General features: G+C 35.3%; 2 protein-coding genes across 6 annotated transcripts; both read right to left on the reverse strand.

The window, feature by feature from the left end:
- Positions 1–460: 460 nt before the first annotated feature.
- LOC117908939 (G-type lectin S-receptor-like serine/threonine-protein kinase At4g27290) lies at positions 461–5,431 on the reverse strand. Of its 5 annotated transcripts, none has more exons than XM_034822800.1 (8): positions 5,169–5,431; positions 3,532–4,884; positions 3,129–3,251; positions 2,729–2,883; positions 2,054–2,264; positions 1,422–1,659; positions 1,191–1,341; positions 461–1,119 (listed from the first exon to the last, which is right to left on the reverse strand). In XM_034822800.1, the coding sequence occupies exons 2-8, from the start codon at positions 4,802–4,804 to the stop codon at positions 814–816; spliced, it is 2,457 nt and encodes an 818-aa protein (XP_034678691.1). In that variant the 5' UTR covers positions 4,805–4,884; positions 5,169–5,431; the 3' UTR covers positions 461–813. The 5 variants fall into 5 exon arrangements, with proteins under 5 accessions (XP_034678691.1, XP_034678694.1, XP_034678690.1 ...); XM_034822803.1 differs by lacking the exon at positions 5,169–5,431 and having other exon boundaries at positions 3,532–4,037; positions 4,159–4,315; XM_034822799.1 differs by lacking the exon at positions 5,169–5,431 and having other exon boundaries at positions 3,532–4,979.
- Positions 5,432–13,980: 8,549 nt separating this feature from the next.
- LOC117909138 (G-type lectin S-receptor-like serine/threonine-protein kinase At4g27290) lies at positions 13,981–18,078 on the reverse strand. The gene is made up of 7 exons (XM_034823030.1): positions 16,806–18,078; positions 16,144–16,290; positions 15,770–15,924; positions 15,390–15,600; positions 14,759–14,996; positions 14,528–14,678; positions 13,981–14,449 (listed from the first exon to the last, which is right to left on the reverse strand). The coding sequence occupies exons 1-7, from the start codon at positions 18,076–18,078 to the stop codon at positions 14,165–14,167; spliced, it is 2,460 nt and encodes an 819-aa protein (XP_034678921.1). The 3' UTR covers positions 13,981–14,164.
- Between the last annotated feature and the right edge of the window lie 824 nt (positions 18,079–18,902).

Consider the following 18,902-nt stretch of genomic DNA (forward strand, 5'->3'; position numbering starts at 1 on the left):
TAAATAATGTATTTAAGTGCAGTACTAACCCCAAAAAAGTGCAGATAAAAGTCCAAATTTCTTTTCTCTTCCCATATAATTTTGTGATCCAAATGAATTGTTCAATAAAATCCCAACATATCGATATTAGCCTATCAAGATTAGCAAAATTTCCTTTTCAGACTTAAAAGAATTGCTGTACACCATGGTCCTCAAGATACCAAATCAATTGGAACAAAATCCTTTAGTAATACACTTGTCTATTCCAAATCTCTGGCATGAGATGGTCACTTATTTTGTTAATCAACACAAGCCATCAGTAATATTAATACCAGAAACATAACTTCCTAGGCTGCCAGAAAATTTGAGAAGGCCATAAGGAGCTGAAGCAACCCCAAAGTATCTTTTCTTTTTTTCAGAGATGATTTAAAATAATATTAGGAGAAGCCTAACCCCTTAAGAATATCAGGAAACACCAAAAGAAGAGTCAAGATTTGCAGGATATTACAACATACAAATAACTGGAATATCTGAAAAAAGAATATATCTATTCAATTGTGTATTGGGAAATTTTATGTTGTGCAGCTTCTATTATTGAACTTAAACAAAGAAAATTGGCTTTCATTCCATGTACAAGTGGGACTGGTAAAGACTGGCCAAACTACATAACCTGGCTGAATAAACTTGGAGAAGCTAGTGACATGAATGATAGGTCATTGGGAATACTGCTATTAATTGCATCACCCATCTTTGATCAGTTCTGAAATACCATCACTGCTTTCATGAATAATCAACCACCTCAACAAGACAGAAAAAGTCAACATGAAATGCCTTCTATCGACCCTCTAATATTGTAATGGTGTGTTCATTGCCAGAAAAAACTGCATGCTTGCATTGTAAAGAATCTGCTTCCAGCATATTCCTTTCAGTGAAAAAACCAGGCTCTTTAGGTTGAGGTAATGCACCCTCACTACTCAACATCAGAACCACAGAAGACATGTTTGGTCGATCATCTGGATGACGTTGCACACATAATAGTCCCACATTGAGTGCACGTAGCACTTCAGATTGATTGTATGTGTCACCCACAGATGCATCAATCAGTTCCAAAGGTGTACGTTCCATATAGAGTGTCCATGCCTACACCATTCAAAGCAAGATCAGCAGTAATTTTATTGCAATCAAATAGAGAGATACCACTCGATACTTACATGCCCAAGAAGATTAAGGTCATGGTCTGGGTGGTTAAATCCTCTGTTTCTGTTCCCACTAATAATCTCTAGCAGCAAAACCCCAAAGCTAAAAACATCTGATTTTACTGAGTACACTCCATCAATGGCATATTCTGGAGACATGTAACCACTGTAGGAGACCATTGAAGAAAGATATGAAGTTACAAGCAATAGAAATAAACTGGTGACAACATTTCTACATGTACTTACTATGTTCCAACTACTCGTTTTGTTCTTGCTTGAGTTTCATTTCCTCCAAAACTTCTAGCCATGCCAAAGTCTGAAATTCGTGGGTTCATCTCATTATCAAGTAAAACATTATCTGCTTTAAGATCCCTGTGGATTATTCTGAGCCTTGAGTCCTGATGAAGATAAAGAAGCCCACGAGCAATACCATTGATAATGACAAAGCGCTTAGGCCAATCTAGTACCATGCTTTGTATTCCATCTGTCAATTTTTTTTTTTATTCAGTCAGGATAATCCATTCTACTTATTGAATTCTTGAAAAGTTGAAAATAATTCTACAAACAAATGAATTTCAAATTTTTCATTGGAGTGACTCATGCCCATTCTCAAGGACTAAAGAAAAATTTGTCGGAGGAGCATTAAAAGGATAGTGATTTTTCACATTAGGGGTTCAAAACCCCCGTGGTTTATAGAAGACCCAAATGGACTAGAGAAAAATGAAAGCAAGAATTCCCTAGATGGTTCATTATCTTGGAAGCATTTGGTCAAAAATCAATCTCTAATATAATGAAGGACTATGTCTCAAGAAATAAAACACAAAGATAGATCACTAAAGCAATCTGAGACTATTTATATTAGGGTTTTAGAGAGAAACCAAAAATGAAGAAATTCAAGCTTTTGTTGGGCATGTATTCGTAGATCAACATCTTTTCTTCCCCATGAATGCAGCATCCTAGAAGCTTCACAAGATTTCGGTGCTGAAGTTTGGAAATGTATATAACTTCATTTTTAAACTCATCAAGTCCTTGATTAGATTCCTTTGACAGCCTCTTCACAGCTATCTCTTTTCCATCTTGCAACATACCCTGGAATAATCACTAGACAAGATTTTTAGAATTTTGACCATGGTAGGCATTTCTGTATGCTTGAATTGATCTGTGAACAAAGAAGTGTACTCTCAAATAAACACATTATTCATGTATCTTTCCTGGTTAGTTTGTGATATGAATTACAGAAGGCATATCTGTAAAAGATTTTGCACCTTCTATAAAACTTCACATTGAACCTTTTTACAGGGTCATTCCAAGTCTTTTTTTGCTAAAAGAATGGGGACTAATTTTTGTACTTTTAAAAGCATATTTGCACTTTCAAACTTTCAAATCCAAAGAAAGGAGTTTCAGAAAGTTCTGGCTCTAATACTTGCATCAAGGTGATGACATATTGACCTTGATTCCTAGAACTCCACATTATAAAGATTAGGGACATTGACTATCTTTAGAATTGCAGAGCAGTGTATCGATGTCAATATAAAGGAAGAGCATATTCTTACCTTGTAGACAGGTCCAAAACCACCCTCTCCAAGCTTATTGTTTCTTGAAAAGTTATGGGTAGCATTCAAAATTGTATCCAAATCAAATAATGGTAACTCTAGATCCTCTTGTCTTTCATTGGTTTCAGCTCCTTCATTATTGAGTTCTGTTGTCCCTACAAAATCAAAGAATCGAAAGAGTACAAATTAAGTAATATATAAGTAGTCAAAGTGTTCGATCCTAAGTAGAGATTGCCATGGATGAGGCTGAAGTCATTTTGGGGCCAGTCAAGTACAAAAAAAAAACCTGAACTTGATCCATTACCAGGCCTAGATCAATTCATTAAAATCATGTAATCAAGTGAGGACATTCTCTTGCTCTCTTGAAACTTTTAGTAACACAAGGAATATAAATTTTTACCTTTTCTCTTTAGCCTCTTCTTCAGAAGATACAAGGTCACAACTAGGCTTAAGAGAATCATTCCCGCGATTGACACAGTGCTGACAATGACCCACCTTCTCTTCGTCACTTTTGAAATGGCATCTTGACCCAGAAGCAAAGCAATCATGCAGGGAAACCAAGAATTATAATAGGAAAAGTATACATTCCAATATGGAGGAAGTTCTGACCCTAAATATTTTTGTAGTTTACAACAATGAATTCAAGGAACTGCAGTTGCTTGAAGTTTTGCATGGACCAGTGAACAATTAGTGAAAAAAAAAAGAAAAAATTGTCATAAACATGGCAATACATAGCAATGTTTCTCCTTGAAGTCTTGTACCAAATTGATATTTCTCAGGTAAGGAATAGATAAAACTCATACCTAATTCTGATGCAGCCATCCTTATGTAGAAATCTTGCCCATTTTCAGTGAACTCCTTGACATCAATCAAATCACCAAACCAGAGCAAGCATCCACTTCCTCCTCCTTTGATATCTGAATTTGTATAAGCAGAGCAAGAGCAGTTCCTCAAGCACAGGGATGCACATTCCTTGAGGTTCATGCTTTCATTAAACCAGGAGTTTCTAGTGTCTGGAAGTTTGACACCAGAGCACTTTGCAAACCCATCACCTTTCTGACAATCCAGTGAAGTTTTTCGTACACACCCATTTGACCAATCCATCGTGTCCCATTGGTATGGGAACTTTGGTACAAATCCTTTCATACATCCACATCTTGGAGATCGGTGTATGTTACAGGTGCTGTACGCTCCGCATAATGCGTAGCTGTCACAGTCATCCTTATATGCGGTTGAGTAGACATTCCAATTCTTGGTTCGACCAATCCATATCAAACGCTGTACGTTTCCATTAGGATTTAACACCAGCCTGGAAAGAACTGAGCTATTAACAAGCTTATAGGTAAAGTACATCTCCTTCTCATTGAAAACAAAAGAATAATTAAAAACTGGGTTTGGCCTCAATTCAGGAAACCCATTAAATCGAATACCATTCCATGGCCCAGACCGGAAAATCACAGTTGAGCCGCTCCTCAGAAATAGTTGTGGACATCCACTAGGATCAAGCCCATATGTAAAATCACCTTTAGAAGGGTCGTCGTTGCTCTTCCATGATGATAGGTACCGATCCAGGCCTGTCACCGTGTTCCTTCCATGCTTCATGCCTGGTAAAAGAGTATCGCCTGGGTAATCAAAGCTCTGCCATAGGAAATTATCTGGATCACTATCATTTCCACTTTTTATGACAAGATTCCCAGAATCCAAAAGTTGGGCAGTTGGATTCAACGCCGACCGCGATGAATTAGAAGACCAGATGAGTCCATTGGACCCATTAAGAATCACAAGACTTCCCTGGTCGGTGACCTTTAAAACTCCGGATGAATCAGTGACTGGGAGTTCTCTGTTGGCAACCCATACCACTGTCCTAGGAGTCACTTTCTTGTACCACATCCCCAAGTATTGATTCTTTGAAGTACCCAGGTGGACAAAACCTAATTCGAAGTTCCCACCAGCTGAAATGATGGTCTCCCCATCTTTAATATGTTGATTTGCAGTAATGCTGTCAACTGCCGTGGAGATTCTTAGGATGGAGATTACATAGGAGAAAAGAAATACAAGTTCTGTAAATAAATTCATGATTTCATCAGGAAAAGGGTGGCTGACGCCTCATTTGCTTCCCAAGTTTCCCAAGCCTCTTTCCTCTTCTCCTTCTTTCCCTGTATTATCGATCTTTGATGAGAAAATAAAAAATAAAATAGAACAAAAGTATCAAAAAGCTGAGAGCGAAGAGGGGGATTAGGGGTTTTGCAGTGGTTGGCCCCCTCTTAAGAATTTAATTTAAGGGAATGAACAAAAAGGCCAAATAAAATAATGTAGATCATTGATGAATGTTGACTCCTTTGCTCAAGGCCCCACCAAAAATTCAATGGGCAAAAGTTGATCCTGTATTAAATTCATGTTCAAATATCCTCTGAATTGAATAAGAATTTTGCCCGGCTACCTCATCACCTTTCATCATTGGGTGCACGACTTGAATTGGGCTAGATGTCTCAATTTTGGTTGGGGGAGATGGGGTGTTGACATCCCTACCACGGAGTTTCAACCTCAACGGTGGTGACGTTGCAGGCAGCAGGTTTGCTGGGCATGACTGGTGCTAGCTGGGGGTAATTTGTGTTCTAAGCTTTAGCTGGCTTATAGTATTCGATTGTCACAAGCCTAGAGTTCCAACACAATAGCACGGCTCGACCATTCCACCGGGTAAGAATCAAGGGCTAAACCTGCATGTTATGCATTTCAATGCCACTATGCCGATTGATTTTTTCCTACTATGGACTCATCAGATGAACGACTTCAACTCTCAACCAATTTGTGTAGGAGTGCCAAACTTCTTTTATTTGGGCTATTGTTTAGATATCATTTTGGGTTTGAGTTTTATGACACTCATTTGGGGCTCTTGGTTTTGATTTCATTTGAGCCTTTTAAGCTTTGATATTTAATTGTTCTTTTGGGCCTTGTTGATTCTGTGGTTCATTACATTGTTTATTTGATTTAGGCTTCGCTTTTAATATATCATTAGGGTTTTGAATTCTAATTGAGTCTTGGTTTTGTTTGGCACTACACTGTAATGAGAAGGCGAGAGGTAGAGAATAAAAGGAGAAGTGAGGGACCCATGGCACTCATCAAGGAAGATAGTTAAATACTAGTTAAACAATCAAAGCTGAAAGAAAAAAAGGAATGACAAAAGGGATAGCCAATGAAAAGGAAGTAGGGCGGGTAGGAAAGCTAGATAAAGAAAGGCTTCTAGGGCTTGAAAAAAGAACCACTGATTCAAAGGGTTCTCTAATGGCTCTTTTCTCCCCTTGTTTTCAACTATCGTGTGTGCGTGTAGTGAGGAGAGATTTTTTTTTATTTATTTTTATTTCTGAAGTTATTAAGAGATTGTATCCGTGGACACTAGGATTGAGTTGCATTGATTCAATTCTGTATAAGGTATACTTCCCCTATCTATACTCATTCCTTTCCTTCATTGTCAGTTCTGCAAATAATAGTTTTGTAAATACAATGGTATATTGCGGATGAGATTTGCATAAGTTGAATTAGTAAACTAATTTAATTTGATGATTCGGCTTATGATGTATTTAGTCTTTTCTTTGTTTTGTAGATATCAAGTACTAACTTTTTCTTTCATTTATTACTTATTCTTTTGTTTGTATTTATTTATCCTACGGTCTATTGGATTTCGTGTTTTAGCATTAACTTTTTTTTTTTTTTAAATACACTTAAACTTTTTCTTAAAAATTACTTGAAACCATTTTATTAAATAAAATGTGAAAAAATGTTATTTTAATTTAGATAATCACCTAAGAAAGGGAGGGGAAAGTGAATTGTGCTAGGAACATTCAGATTTCTCTGTTCCCTAACCCCGGATCATGTAGGGGTGCATGTATCTATCCTAAACTTTTTATAAATTTAACACAACAAAAATAAATAACATTAAAAACCATTATTCATGTAGATTTAGAGTTAGAACCCTCGAAAATGTGATTTAGATTTTCCTAGATCAATTTCCATTTGATAAAAACTTTGAAATCGTAGTGGTCATCGTAGAACTTATCTACCCAACAATCTTCCGCCCGATCTCGCCTTCTATGGGTCTTGGTAGGAGAAAAGGGTGTACTTCTCTTTCTCTCTAAAGGGTGACTAGAGTTCCTTTCTTTGGAATTTTAAAAAATATGAGAGGAAGAATGAAGCTTTAACCCTTTTTTAAGGGGTTTATATAGGTTTTCATGTGGGCTTAAATGACTTGAACCCAAATTAGGTTTGAGTCACCTAATCCAGCCCACTTGTGTCCTAATTAATTAATTAACTCTAATAAGCTCAAATTAATTAATTAGTTTAGTCATAAAATCTAATGCACTTTGCACTTTTACTAAACTGTCATTATTGCACACTTATGAATTATATACCCAAAATACCCTCAAAGCATTTGCCACCATGAAATAAGAGGTCGAGCAGAGACCATTGGGACCCATAGGAAAATACTAGTTCTTTCATAATCCAATTTTAAAGTTCACTCAACATTTCATTAAAAAGAATCAACTATATTCCAATATCCTATGAAATTACAACAAGCATAGCTCGGGTCCGTAACCTACTATTCATTACATGTAGACTCCCTATGAATTGGTGTCTGTAATTTAACAAGATGGCGTTATCACCTATCAATATTATCTCTCAAATCCTTGAGTTGTAGATCTCACTTATTATGCGATCAACTGATATACTCTAGATCCAAGGAGTATATGTCAAATTCCACTAAAAAAATTATTGTGACCACAATTTTCATGATCACATGTCCCTTAAATCACCCAAGGGGACACTCTGTCTCAATCCCATGAAATATCATAGTGTCTCTATTGAGAATACCTATTGTCATTAACCTCCATCAATAGTGACCTAATATGTAGGGGTATTGACCACTTTAGGGTTTCATTCATAGGTCAAAGTTTCCTATTGATTTTGACACAAACTTAATATTCTCTCAAGGTTGAGAGTTCATGTAGTAAGTAACATGGTGAATCATGACAATCGATAATCTTACATCATGATTCATTGTATGTCCTATTTAGTGTGCATCACATACACTAGTGTACTTACCATGGAAAACATATCACAATAGTTAAGACAAGTCATCCTACTAATTAAGAGATGGTGCACTACAATCTTTATTGAATTTCCCAAATCCATGAACTAACTATGGATAACTTATCTACTTATAAGGAACTTGTGACTTGTATCATTTGTACAACTCTTAATGCACACCCAAGTCATGTACAATGTAAGAGATATGAACTAAATGCTCAAATCAATGTCAGTGCATAAAAGGGATAACTAAGGGACGGTCAAGTCTAACCTTGTTACATTATATCTTACCTTTAGGGGTTTAATCCTAACAAATCGAGTGTTAAAACTTTTTCGAAAATAATTAGATATAAATAGGATATGGGGATAATAATGAATAAATAAAGAGAAACAATAAGAAATTAGGAGAAGAAGATTGTAATTATAGTAGTTCAATAAGCCATTTATGTCCACTCTCCTTAAGTTCCCAACTAAGTGAGGGTTTCCACTATCGTCAAGACTTGAACTATAAGCCTTTAATGTCTACACTTGGATTCCAATGTTCTAATGGACCTTTACAACTTCTTTAAGTAATCAACCTACTTAAGTAACTTCTCTCACAATAGGAAAGTTATAAAAATGAATTTATGAACACCAAACCTAATAGCAAGTTAGACTCTCAATACAAGAAAGAATTAGGATGGACTTGAAGATGCATAGAAGGATTCACAAGTTAAGAAATGAGTGCACTTTTGGAAAAGCATTGAATAAGAAGAAATATAGTTTTTCAATTGAATACATTTATTCTCTTATCAATAAATACGCTAAAACTCTTCAATGTATAGTTTTCCAATTTGGGGACCTGAAAAGCCATAACCAGGGCTTGATCGATTGAGTAACTAATTTGACCAATTCACAAGTAGTTCTGCATTCACTTGTAGGTAACCATTGACATTCAAACTCTCAATATTGAGCATTCAATTATACCAGTGTAGGCTCTGCCTCAATTGGTTGAACATATGTTACTAGATAAGAGAGAAGGTGCAAAGTGCACCTAAATCGGTTGAGTCCAACCAACACAACCAATTACTCACAACATTGATTGATTGCACTATAAAGTTCTTAAACAGCTAACAATATATTCACATTCTTAAAACCTTTTAGGATAAATTTAGAAAGAATTTGACTTAAGATTTTGATTAAAAAAAAAAAAAAACAAGAAACCATCAAATTCTTTGGTAAGAAATGATCTTTTAAGTTTAAGGATGGATGATTTTAAACCTTTAAGTGCATAAAAATGATTTAGACTCAAGTGCACCAACAAATGTTAATCTTAAAATTAATCTTTTAAGTCTTCATGGATCCAAAGTCTTCACGGTATTGATTTTCCTCCAAGGTTGCTTGAGCTTTCTTTAAATTTTCATAACTGAACTTAAAATAATTAACTTAATTTGAATCATTACTAGTAACCATAACCTTGTTTTGTGATTATCAAAACTTGATTAGGAGAATCCTTAGGTTAACATAAAATTTGAAACTATTTTTTATGTAAAACTGAAATCATTTCTTATAACAAAAAAAAAAAAAAAATTGAAATCATTTTGTAAGAGTAAATAAAAATCATGTTGTTGATTGAAATATTTTCTTAAATAAAATTGTAAAATCATTTTTGTAATAAAAGAAAGTAAGAACCATTTTTTGAAAAAATAAATGAACTCAAATAATTTTATGGAAGTAAAATTGCATTTAGTTAAAATTTTTAGTAAGAAATAAATTAGAATCATTTTCTTGTAAATAAAAATTATAAATGTCGTTTTCTTATGAACAAAATTGAAGGAAAGTATTTTTTTTTGTACATTTTATAAATAAAATTGTAAAAAAAAAAATCATTTTTCTAAATAAAAATCTTAAAAATCATTTTCTTATAAATAAATCGGATTAAAACATTTTTTTTATAGTAAAATTGTAAATATCTTCTTCTTATTAAAAAAGTAAATAGGTTATAAGAAAATTTCCTTGTAAATAAAATTATACTTTGAAGCATTTCCCGTAAATAAAAATAAATCAAATGTTTTTTTAAATAAATTGAAACTTTCTTTTGTAAACAAAAGTAAATTGAAATAATTGAATTGGAATAACTTTATTTTATTTTTTATGTAAATAAAGTCTTTTGAAAATATGTAATAATTTTTAAATAATCAAACTCATTTTTCTAATTAGTTTAATAAATCAACTCATGTAGTCTCATGTCTTTTTTCTTGTATAATTTTGTATTCTAACTTTTTCATGTCATTGCCTATTATTTTATATTGTACCTTTTTCATTTTTCTCAGTATTGATCAGTTAATTAATTGAATGTCAAAGTTCCCTTTACTTGTATGTTAGAGATTGTGACTTTACAAGCTTGGGTGGGGAGGGGGGAGGGGGGTGGTGGCGAGTGTCATACCTTATGCCCATACCTTCTCAATAGTTAACTTGACCCTTCAATTTATTTTTTGTTCATAGATTTGTCTTTCCCTGATAAGAAGTCCCACAAGGTTTTCTTTGTTATTTTATTTTCCCTTTAAAAATAACTAAAATAAGCAACAATTCCAAAATACCTAAAAATGATTTTCAAAAATATTTTTCCACCAAATCCAAATGTCACCATCAAGTGGGGATGCGACAATTCACATCTATAGAGGATATGTAAGTCTTCACCCCATTGGATCCCAATCGATTAATTAGTTCTATTGAGTTTCAATTAATTAGTCAAATTCAGAAAGACAATTAATAAGCTTTTGTGTAATCTTATGTTTTGACCAAAACACCCTTATTCACACATGAATAAAAAAACTGAAATATCCTTGAAAATATTATACCACCAAGGAATGTAAGCTTGAGCTAGGACCATTGAGACCTATAAGAAAACACTAGCTCCTTCAAAACTAATTCTAAATTTAATTCAACATCTCATTACAGAGAATCAACTCTACTCCAACATCCTATGAAATTAAGTTGAAAAATTGAATTGATTAAATCTAATTTAATCAATTTCTTTGGTATATAATCTACTAATCATTCATTGCATGCAATATCTCCATAAACTAGTGTTTGTAATTTAATAAACTAGAAGCTATCAACCTTTCAAGACTATTTTTACCATCTTTAAATCTCAAATATCTTCTTGTTATATGACAATTGACAAACTCTATCTCATCAAGAGAATAAGTAAAATTTTATTAAAGAAATTACTGTATCATCACAAATTTTAATGATAACAAGTCCTTAGGATCACTCAAGTGGATAGACTATCTCAATCCCATGAGATATCATGATCTCTATCTTGAGAATATTTGTGTCTTAATTAACAATGACTCAATTCATAGGTTCTCACTCATTGGTTAAAACCACTAAAGACCTAAACAGTAGCTCAATATTCTTTAAAAATTAAGCTTTTAGATTGAGAGCTCATATAACATAGTAGCTTGCATGACTACCCGATAACCAATGTTAAGATTCATCATAGATCTTATTCAATGTATAACCATATACATTACTGCACTCATCATGAGAAAGTCATTCCAATGACCAAGACAAGTAATCTTTCCAATTAGAAGGTTGTGTACTACAATCTGATATGGATTGCCTAAGTCTATGAACCATCAACTTGTAAGGAACTCATGACTTGGATTTTCTATGCAACTCCTAAAACATCGAAGTTATATACTATGCAGGTAACGTAGGCTTAAATGCTCAAGTCAATTATAATGCATAAATAGGATAATCAAGTGAAACCGAAATCATAATATAAATATTAATGAAATCATATATTGTTATATCATGTCATGCTTTTCAAGGCTTTATCCTAAAAAATGACAATTCACTTTCTATCCTCCATGCTTTGTTTGTTCTACTAATTAGAATCTAACAAATGAGTTCACATTAGAATCTACAAATCTGAACCGCTGCCAATTATACTTACAAAACTAAAAGCATGGGGTTATAGATTACTTCTGAGCCTATGTAATGGTCCTTAGAGAGGTACAAATCTTTGGAAGCAAAGCTCAAAGCTATCTAAGCTCAAGTCACCAAGTTGAAAAGGTTGGCCAACTCGGCCAATGAGATTGCTTAGAGCCAGGAAGAGGCTCCGAACAAGAGTGATTGCTTTCTAGCTGAGAATGAGGTTTTACTTGTTTATCACAAGAAGATGATTGAATAGGGTGGCAGGTGGCTTACTACACTCAGAGCTGTAAAAGGCTAAGGAGGATTTGGCGACCTAGAAAGTGGAGCAGGTAACTAATTTTCAGAGGCAGGTGGGTGATATGTATCTCTTTGGCTGCCAATAATGCATATATGAAAAAAAAAACACAAGATCATGGAGGATATAGAGACTCATGAAGAGAACAAGGACGTGGGGATGGTCTTTGGTGCCAAGAAAGGGGCTGACCAACCTAGGGACTCTAAGCAACTTCCTGGGATGGGAGTTGAAAATGAAGATCATCCAATCAAAGTTGGTGAATAATTTTTTTTGTCGCTTTTCAATATTTTACCTTTCTGGCCCGTATGATGTTTAGACAATTTCCACTTCTTGTTCCCGAGAATGTTTGGTCAGGTTTGTTGATGCTTTTGGACATAGTTTTCTAGTTCTTTTGTGTGAACTTTATTTTGTTATAGTTAGCATTCAGGCATGCTCTTTGCACAGTTTCACTTTTAACTAGCCATATTCAACTTCATAGATCAATTGAAGTGATGCCAAAAGTTAGATAATAGGATGACAATTTAGGGATATAAGTGTCAACGCCTATAACGGCATGGGGCATACTAGCCTTCATGCCTTGACTTTCATACCATGAAGATTAGAGACATGACTGTATATATTACTAATTCATAGATTATCTACTACCAAAAGGAAGAGCATATTGTGCGACTACTAAGACAATATGTATAACTCTTGCAAATTTGTAGGATATATATTACATCCAGTCTCCATTTTGGTATTAATTTCTATGATATTTACCATGAAGACAGGTCCAATCCACCCTCACGACATGTGAAAGGTTTTAGTATTACAAATGATGATTTGAAGATACAAGGCAAGAACTGGGCTTATGGGGAATCATTCCCATAGTCAACATACAGCTGAGAATCACCCCACCTTTATTTCTTCCATTGGAGTTGCTATTTGTCCTTGCAAAAGCATCCTGATCCAGATGGAAAGCAATTAAAATGGAAAACCATGTACTAAAGTAGGAAAAACATTGATTCCAATAATGAAGGACCATTGATCCCAAATATATTCCTAGTATACAACCATGGAAGTAGGAGTTTAGGCAACTGTAACTACTGCAGGATTGGGGAATCATGCATTATACAGAATCTATTTAACTGTAATTGAAAGCTAAAACAACATAATCTTGAATTTCTATGTGGACCAATGTTAGACTTAAGAAAATTCATTTTTGTGCTTTATAGGAGAAACTATTTTCCTCTTAGAAGTTTTGTGTCAAATTTACCTTTCTTGTGTAAGGAACAGATAACTTCATACAAATTTTGATGCAGCTATCCTTTATATAAAGTTCTTATCTATTTTCAGCTATAGCTATCAGTCAAATCACTAAACTAGGCAAAGCATCCATTTCCTCGTCTATATCTAAATTTGCATAAGCAGTATCAGAGCAGTGAGCACCTAACGCCCTTGCAGTTCATAGTTTGATTACTTTGATTAAACCAGGAGTTTTGCCTGTCCAGGAGAGTACTATACAAACCTGTCACTGATTTGAAGATCCAGTGGGGTAGTCCCGAACACATCCAAATCATTTTGGAATATGGGAACAAACCTTTCCATACACTCATATTTTGAAAAGCAGTTAAACTTACAGATGCCAGACACACCACTCAATGCACAATTTTAGTTGGTTGGCCATGAACAATAAATCATTTTCCCTGGATTTATATTCTGGCATTAAGTGGTATTCATTCCCTTGATATAAATAACAAAATCAATCCCAATTTGCAGCTATAATCTACTTAAATCTCACATGTCATCCCCACAAAATTATTAAGCCCATTAGTTATTGTTTGTGGTTTTGTCATAATTTCTATCAATTGTTTATATACATAACCTTTTATTCTTGATGCTAAAATTTAGATAAGTAAGAAGTATTGAGAAAATGTGTATAGTCAACTCCAATTAGTGAACTCCAATACGATGTATAACTTCCATTATATACATACCAAAAGCACCAACAGAGATTGATCATATGATGGCATCTTAGATGAGTCTTTGGTTGGAAGCTAAGTAGTGTGGTTGAGAAAAGTCACCAATAGTAGTTGGAACTTGAGCTTATATGGTTATAGGTCTAAAGACAACAAAACATCAACATTAAGCATCTTCTATCGAGCTTCTAACTGAGTGATGGTGGTGTGACTGCCAGAGGAAGAATTTACTTCCATCATACTCCTATCAGTGAAGAAACAAGGCTCTTTAGGACGAGGTAGTGCACCCTCACTACTCAACATCAGAACCACGGAATGCATGCTTGGTCGATCATCCGGGAAACGTTGTACGCATAATAGGCCGACATTGATTGAACGTAGCACTTCAGATAGATTGTAGGTGTTTGCTATTGATGCATCAATAAATTCTGAAGACCCACCTTCAATATAGAGTGTCCATGCCTAGAGAATTGAAAAGAGGATCAACATTGCCTTTATATAGTGAAATAAGGAAATAAGAAAATATTACCGAATGCTTACATGCCCAAGAAGATTAAGGTCATGGTCTGGATGGCTAAATCCTCTGTTTCTCTTTCCACTTACAATCTCTAGCACCAAAACACCAAAGCTATAAACATCGGATTTTGTGGAATACAATCCTTCACTTGCATACTCTGGAGACATATAACCTCTGTAGGAAACCATTGAAGAAGGGGTTAAATTCACAAGCAAGAGCAATAAGAGTATATGCACATCACTAGATATACTTACAATGTTCCAGCCACTCTTGTTGTGCTTGCTCCAGGTTCATTCCCTCCAAAACTTCTTGCTATTCCAAAGTCCGAAATTTTTGGGTTCATATCATTATCTAGTAAAACATTTTCTGCTTTGAGATCTCTATGGATTATCCTGAGTCTGGAGTCTTGATGAAGATAAAGAAGGCCTCGAGCAATACCATTGATAATGAGGAAGCGCTTGGGCCAATCTAGTACAATGCCTCGCATTTGATCTGTCCATTTTATTTTATTTTTTGTCATTCAAGGTAGCTCATTCTACTAGGATTGTTGAATAGAAATTGAGAGAATAATTCAAAGCAATGACATAAAAATATACTCATTTTGGTGATTAAGGAAGACTATCAAGGTAAATGGATAATGGATCTAAACCCTTAATAGTATATATTAGAGCCAAAAGGTTAGAGAAAATGGAAGTAAGCGGTATTTTCTAGATAAATGCATCTATGCTTTATCTTATTCCCAAGTTTTATTTATTTATTTATTTTGGGAATTGGTCAAATCCATTAAAAACAAAGAATTTCCCTAGCATTCATCGGAGAAGAAAAACAACAGAGATGTCACTTGGCTAGACAAACAAATTATATAGTGGTTTTAGAGAGCCAAACCAAAAATGAATAAGTCCAAGCTTTTGTTGGGCAAGTATTCATAGATGAGCATCTTTTCTCTGCCACAAATGCAACATCCAAGAAGCTTTACGAGATTTCGGTGCTGAAGTTTTGCAATGGATTCAACTTCATTTTTGAACTCCTTTAATCCTTGTCTAGATGTTTTAGACAACCTCTTTACAGCTATTTCTTCTCCATCTTTCAATATTCCCTGAAAACATCACATTCTTTTTATTCTGAAACCTTTGCAGATTAAATGAAACTTGTTAATATCCGAATGTGGAGTCCTTAACAAACTAGTGACAAAAAAATAGTTGTGTTTGTTGTGTACCATTAACTTGTAAGTTGTCTTCTACCCAAAAATCAGACTATACACTTACCTTGTAGACAGGTCCAAAACCACCCTCTCCAAGCTTATTGTCACTAGAAAAGTTATTGGTGGCATTTAGTAATGTAGCCAACTCAAATAATGGTAACTCTAGACGCTCCTGGCCTTCACTGGTTTCACCCCCATCTGAATTGTGTTCCATGTATCCTGTAAAAAGGTGAATGGAATAACAAATTAAAGAATATATGAATCAAATATATAGAAAACCTGAACTTCACCTATTTCCAAGCCTGGATCATTTCATCATTCAAATCAATCCAGGCCAATCCCTTGCTCATTTTGTTGAATAATACATAATCAGACACCACGTGGAAGTACTTTTGACTGATACATATAGTGATATGAACAATATGATTTGTTACTTACCTTTTCTCTTTAGCTGCTGCTTCATCTTCTTCAGCATATACCAGGTCAGAACTAGGATTAGAAGAACTATTCCCGTAATTGATATTGAGATGACAATGACCTGCTTTTGCTTCTTCTTGGAGCTGCTATTTGTGCTTGAAAAAGCATCTTGAAGCAGATGGAAAGAAATTAAGCAGGAGAGTCAGGTAATAAAATTGAACAACGATACAAACTCCCATAAGCAGTAACTTCTGATCCAAAATATTTTTTTTGTTTACAACTATGAAAGCAGGAGTTCTAGGAGCTTGGGTTGCAGTAGGATTTGAGGGCACAAATCAGTTGGCTTACTCATGTGTTCTACCATCTACCCCACTATAATTGAAATTTAACAGAAAAACATTCCAACTTTTGAGTGGACCTCTGCTTTACACTCTAGACTGCAGAAAATAAGTAGGTTATTCCATGAAAACATGTGCTTGATAGCTGGTCTCAGATTTTTCACATCAGCTGTGTTTGAGAAAGAGGTAAGGCTTTAAGTGGAAAAATCAAGGCATAAAAACCAAAGGCATGTATGCTAGGTGAACAACTGATTAAAAACTTCTGAATAAGTATACCTGTTGTCCGCTAGGAAATTTGTATCAGATTTATGTTTTTCAGTTAACAAAGAAGAGATAAATTCGTACCTGATTCTGAGGCAGACATCCTTACATGAAACTCTTGTCCATTTTCAGCAAATTCTCTGATATCAATCAAGTTACCAAACCAGAGCAAGCACCCACTTCCCCCTCCGCTGATATTTGAATTTACATAAGCAGTACAAGAACAGTTCCTCAAGCACAGGGATGCACATTCCTTAAGGTTCATGCTTTCATTAAACCAGGATGTCCGTGTGTCGGGCAGTTTCACACCAGAGAACTTTACAAATCCATCACCCTTCTGACAATCCAGTGGTGTACTTCGAACGCATCCATTTGACCAATCTGCCATGTCCCAATTGCTTTGGGACCTTGGCCTAAATCCTTTCATACACTCACATTTTGGAGATTGGTCAATCTTACAGATGCCATTTGCACCACATATTGCATAGTTGTCACAATCATCGTTCTGTACACTTGAGTACTTAACCCATTTGCCTTTTTCATCAATCCATGTGAACCTCTGTGCGTAACCATCAGGAGTTAACACAAGCCTCGTAAGAAGAGAACTGTTAACAAGATGATAAATGAAATATATCTCCTTTTCATTAAGAACAAAATCATATGTATAAACTGGGTTTGGTGTAAAATGAGGATAACCACTAAATCGAATACCATTCCATGGCCCAGAGCGAAAAGTCACAGCCGAACCATTCCTCACAAATATTTGTGGAGATCCACTAGGATCAATCCCATATGTGAAAGTACCTATAGAGGGGTCATCAGCACTCTTCCAAGATGATAGGTACCGATCCAGGCCTGTTACTCTGTTCCATCCAAGTTTCATGCCTGGTAGAAGAGTATTACATGGATAATCAAAACTCTGCCATAGGAAGCTTTCCAGGTTACCATCATTCCCATTTTTCATTACAAGATTTCCAGAGTCCAAAAGCTGAGCATTTGGATTCTGTGCGGGTCGTGATGAAGTAGAAGACCAAAGAGTTTTATTAGCACCATCGAGAACAACAAGAATTCCCTGACTGGTTACCTTTAAGACTCCTGATGAATCATTTAGTGGATTTTCTCTGTTTGCAACCCATACCACAGCCCTATTAGACACTTTCTTGTACCTTATCCCCAAGTATCGATGCTTTGAATTAGCTGGACTGAAGAAACCCAATTCAAAGCTCCCGCCCGCTGAAGTGATGGTCTCAGCATCTGTAATGAGTTGATTTACAGTTATGGTGTCTACTCCAATGGAGATTCTTAAGAGGGAGAACACATAGGTGAAGATAACTACAACTCTTACAAAAGCATCCATAGGTGTTCCTAGATAAAAAGTTGCTGAGATTTTAGGTGCTTTCCAGTTCTCCTTATATTTTCCTTTTTCCCCTGCCTAATTTGCTCATACATCACGGTCAATGTAACTTTCCACCGGTAAGCACATTACTCCGGAAATGTATTCCTTCCATTTTTTTTCTTGGATTGTGTAGTCTCTGTCATTTGGTGGTGTGGTCCCTTGAGTTAAATATCTGTTTGAATTTGTATGATTTAGAGAAGAAAATCACCTCCACAGATATGCTTATCAGTAACAGTCATCATTGGACTGGGTATCCAGTGTTGATCATCTTCTCCTACATCCAAATTTAATTTTCTGCACCTCTTAAAATCACTGGTGGAGCCAGCTACAGCCAACGACGGGCACATGCCCCCCCTAAAAAATAAAATTGTAATAGGGGTTTTGAACCCTTGACCTTATGCTTAAAGGGAAAGACTGTTTTTCACTACACTATATACCATTGTCCCTCTCTTTTTTGGCCCCCCTAAAATAATTCCCATATTTGTGCCCCTGTTGGAGCACATTCCTAGCTCCGCCACTGCTTAAAATGGACTAGGGATTAGTTTATCCCCTTTGATCAAATATCTCTGATTATAAGCAACATATCCCTCTTGAAGAATTATCAGTTGAAGTAAAGACCAAGGACAGAATGACTGTTATAGCAACTCTCTGTCCTTTCCCAAGTTTCCAGGGACATGTAAGTTAAAACTCGGAGTCACTGGTAGGATTGAATATTCATGTGGTCCAGTTTCTAATTAAACCGAGGAGTAGCTTCCATGGTATACACCCGATGTGACCAGGCAGCT

The sequence above is a fragment of the Vitis riparia genome, chromosome 19 (genome assembly GCF_004353265.1).
Source record: "Vitis riparia cultivar Riparia Gloire de Montpellier isolate 1030 chromosome 19, EGFV_Vit.rip_1.0, whole genome shotgun sequence".
NCBI lineage: Eukaryota > Viridiplantae > Streptophyta > Magnoliopsida > Vitales > Vitaceae > Vitis > Vitis riparia.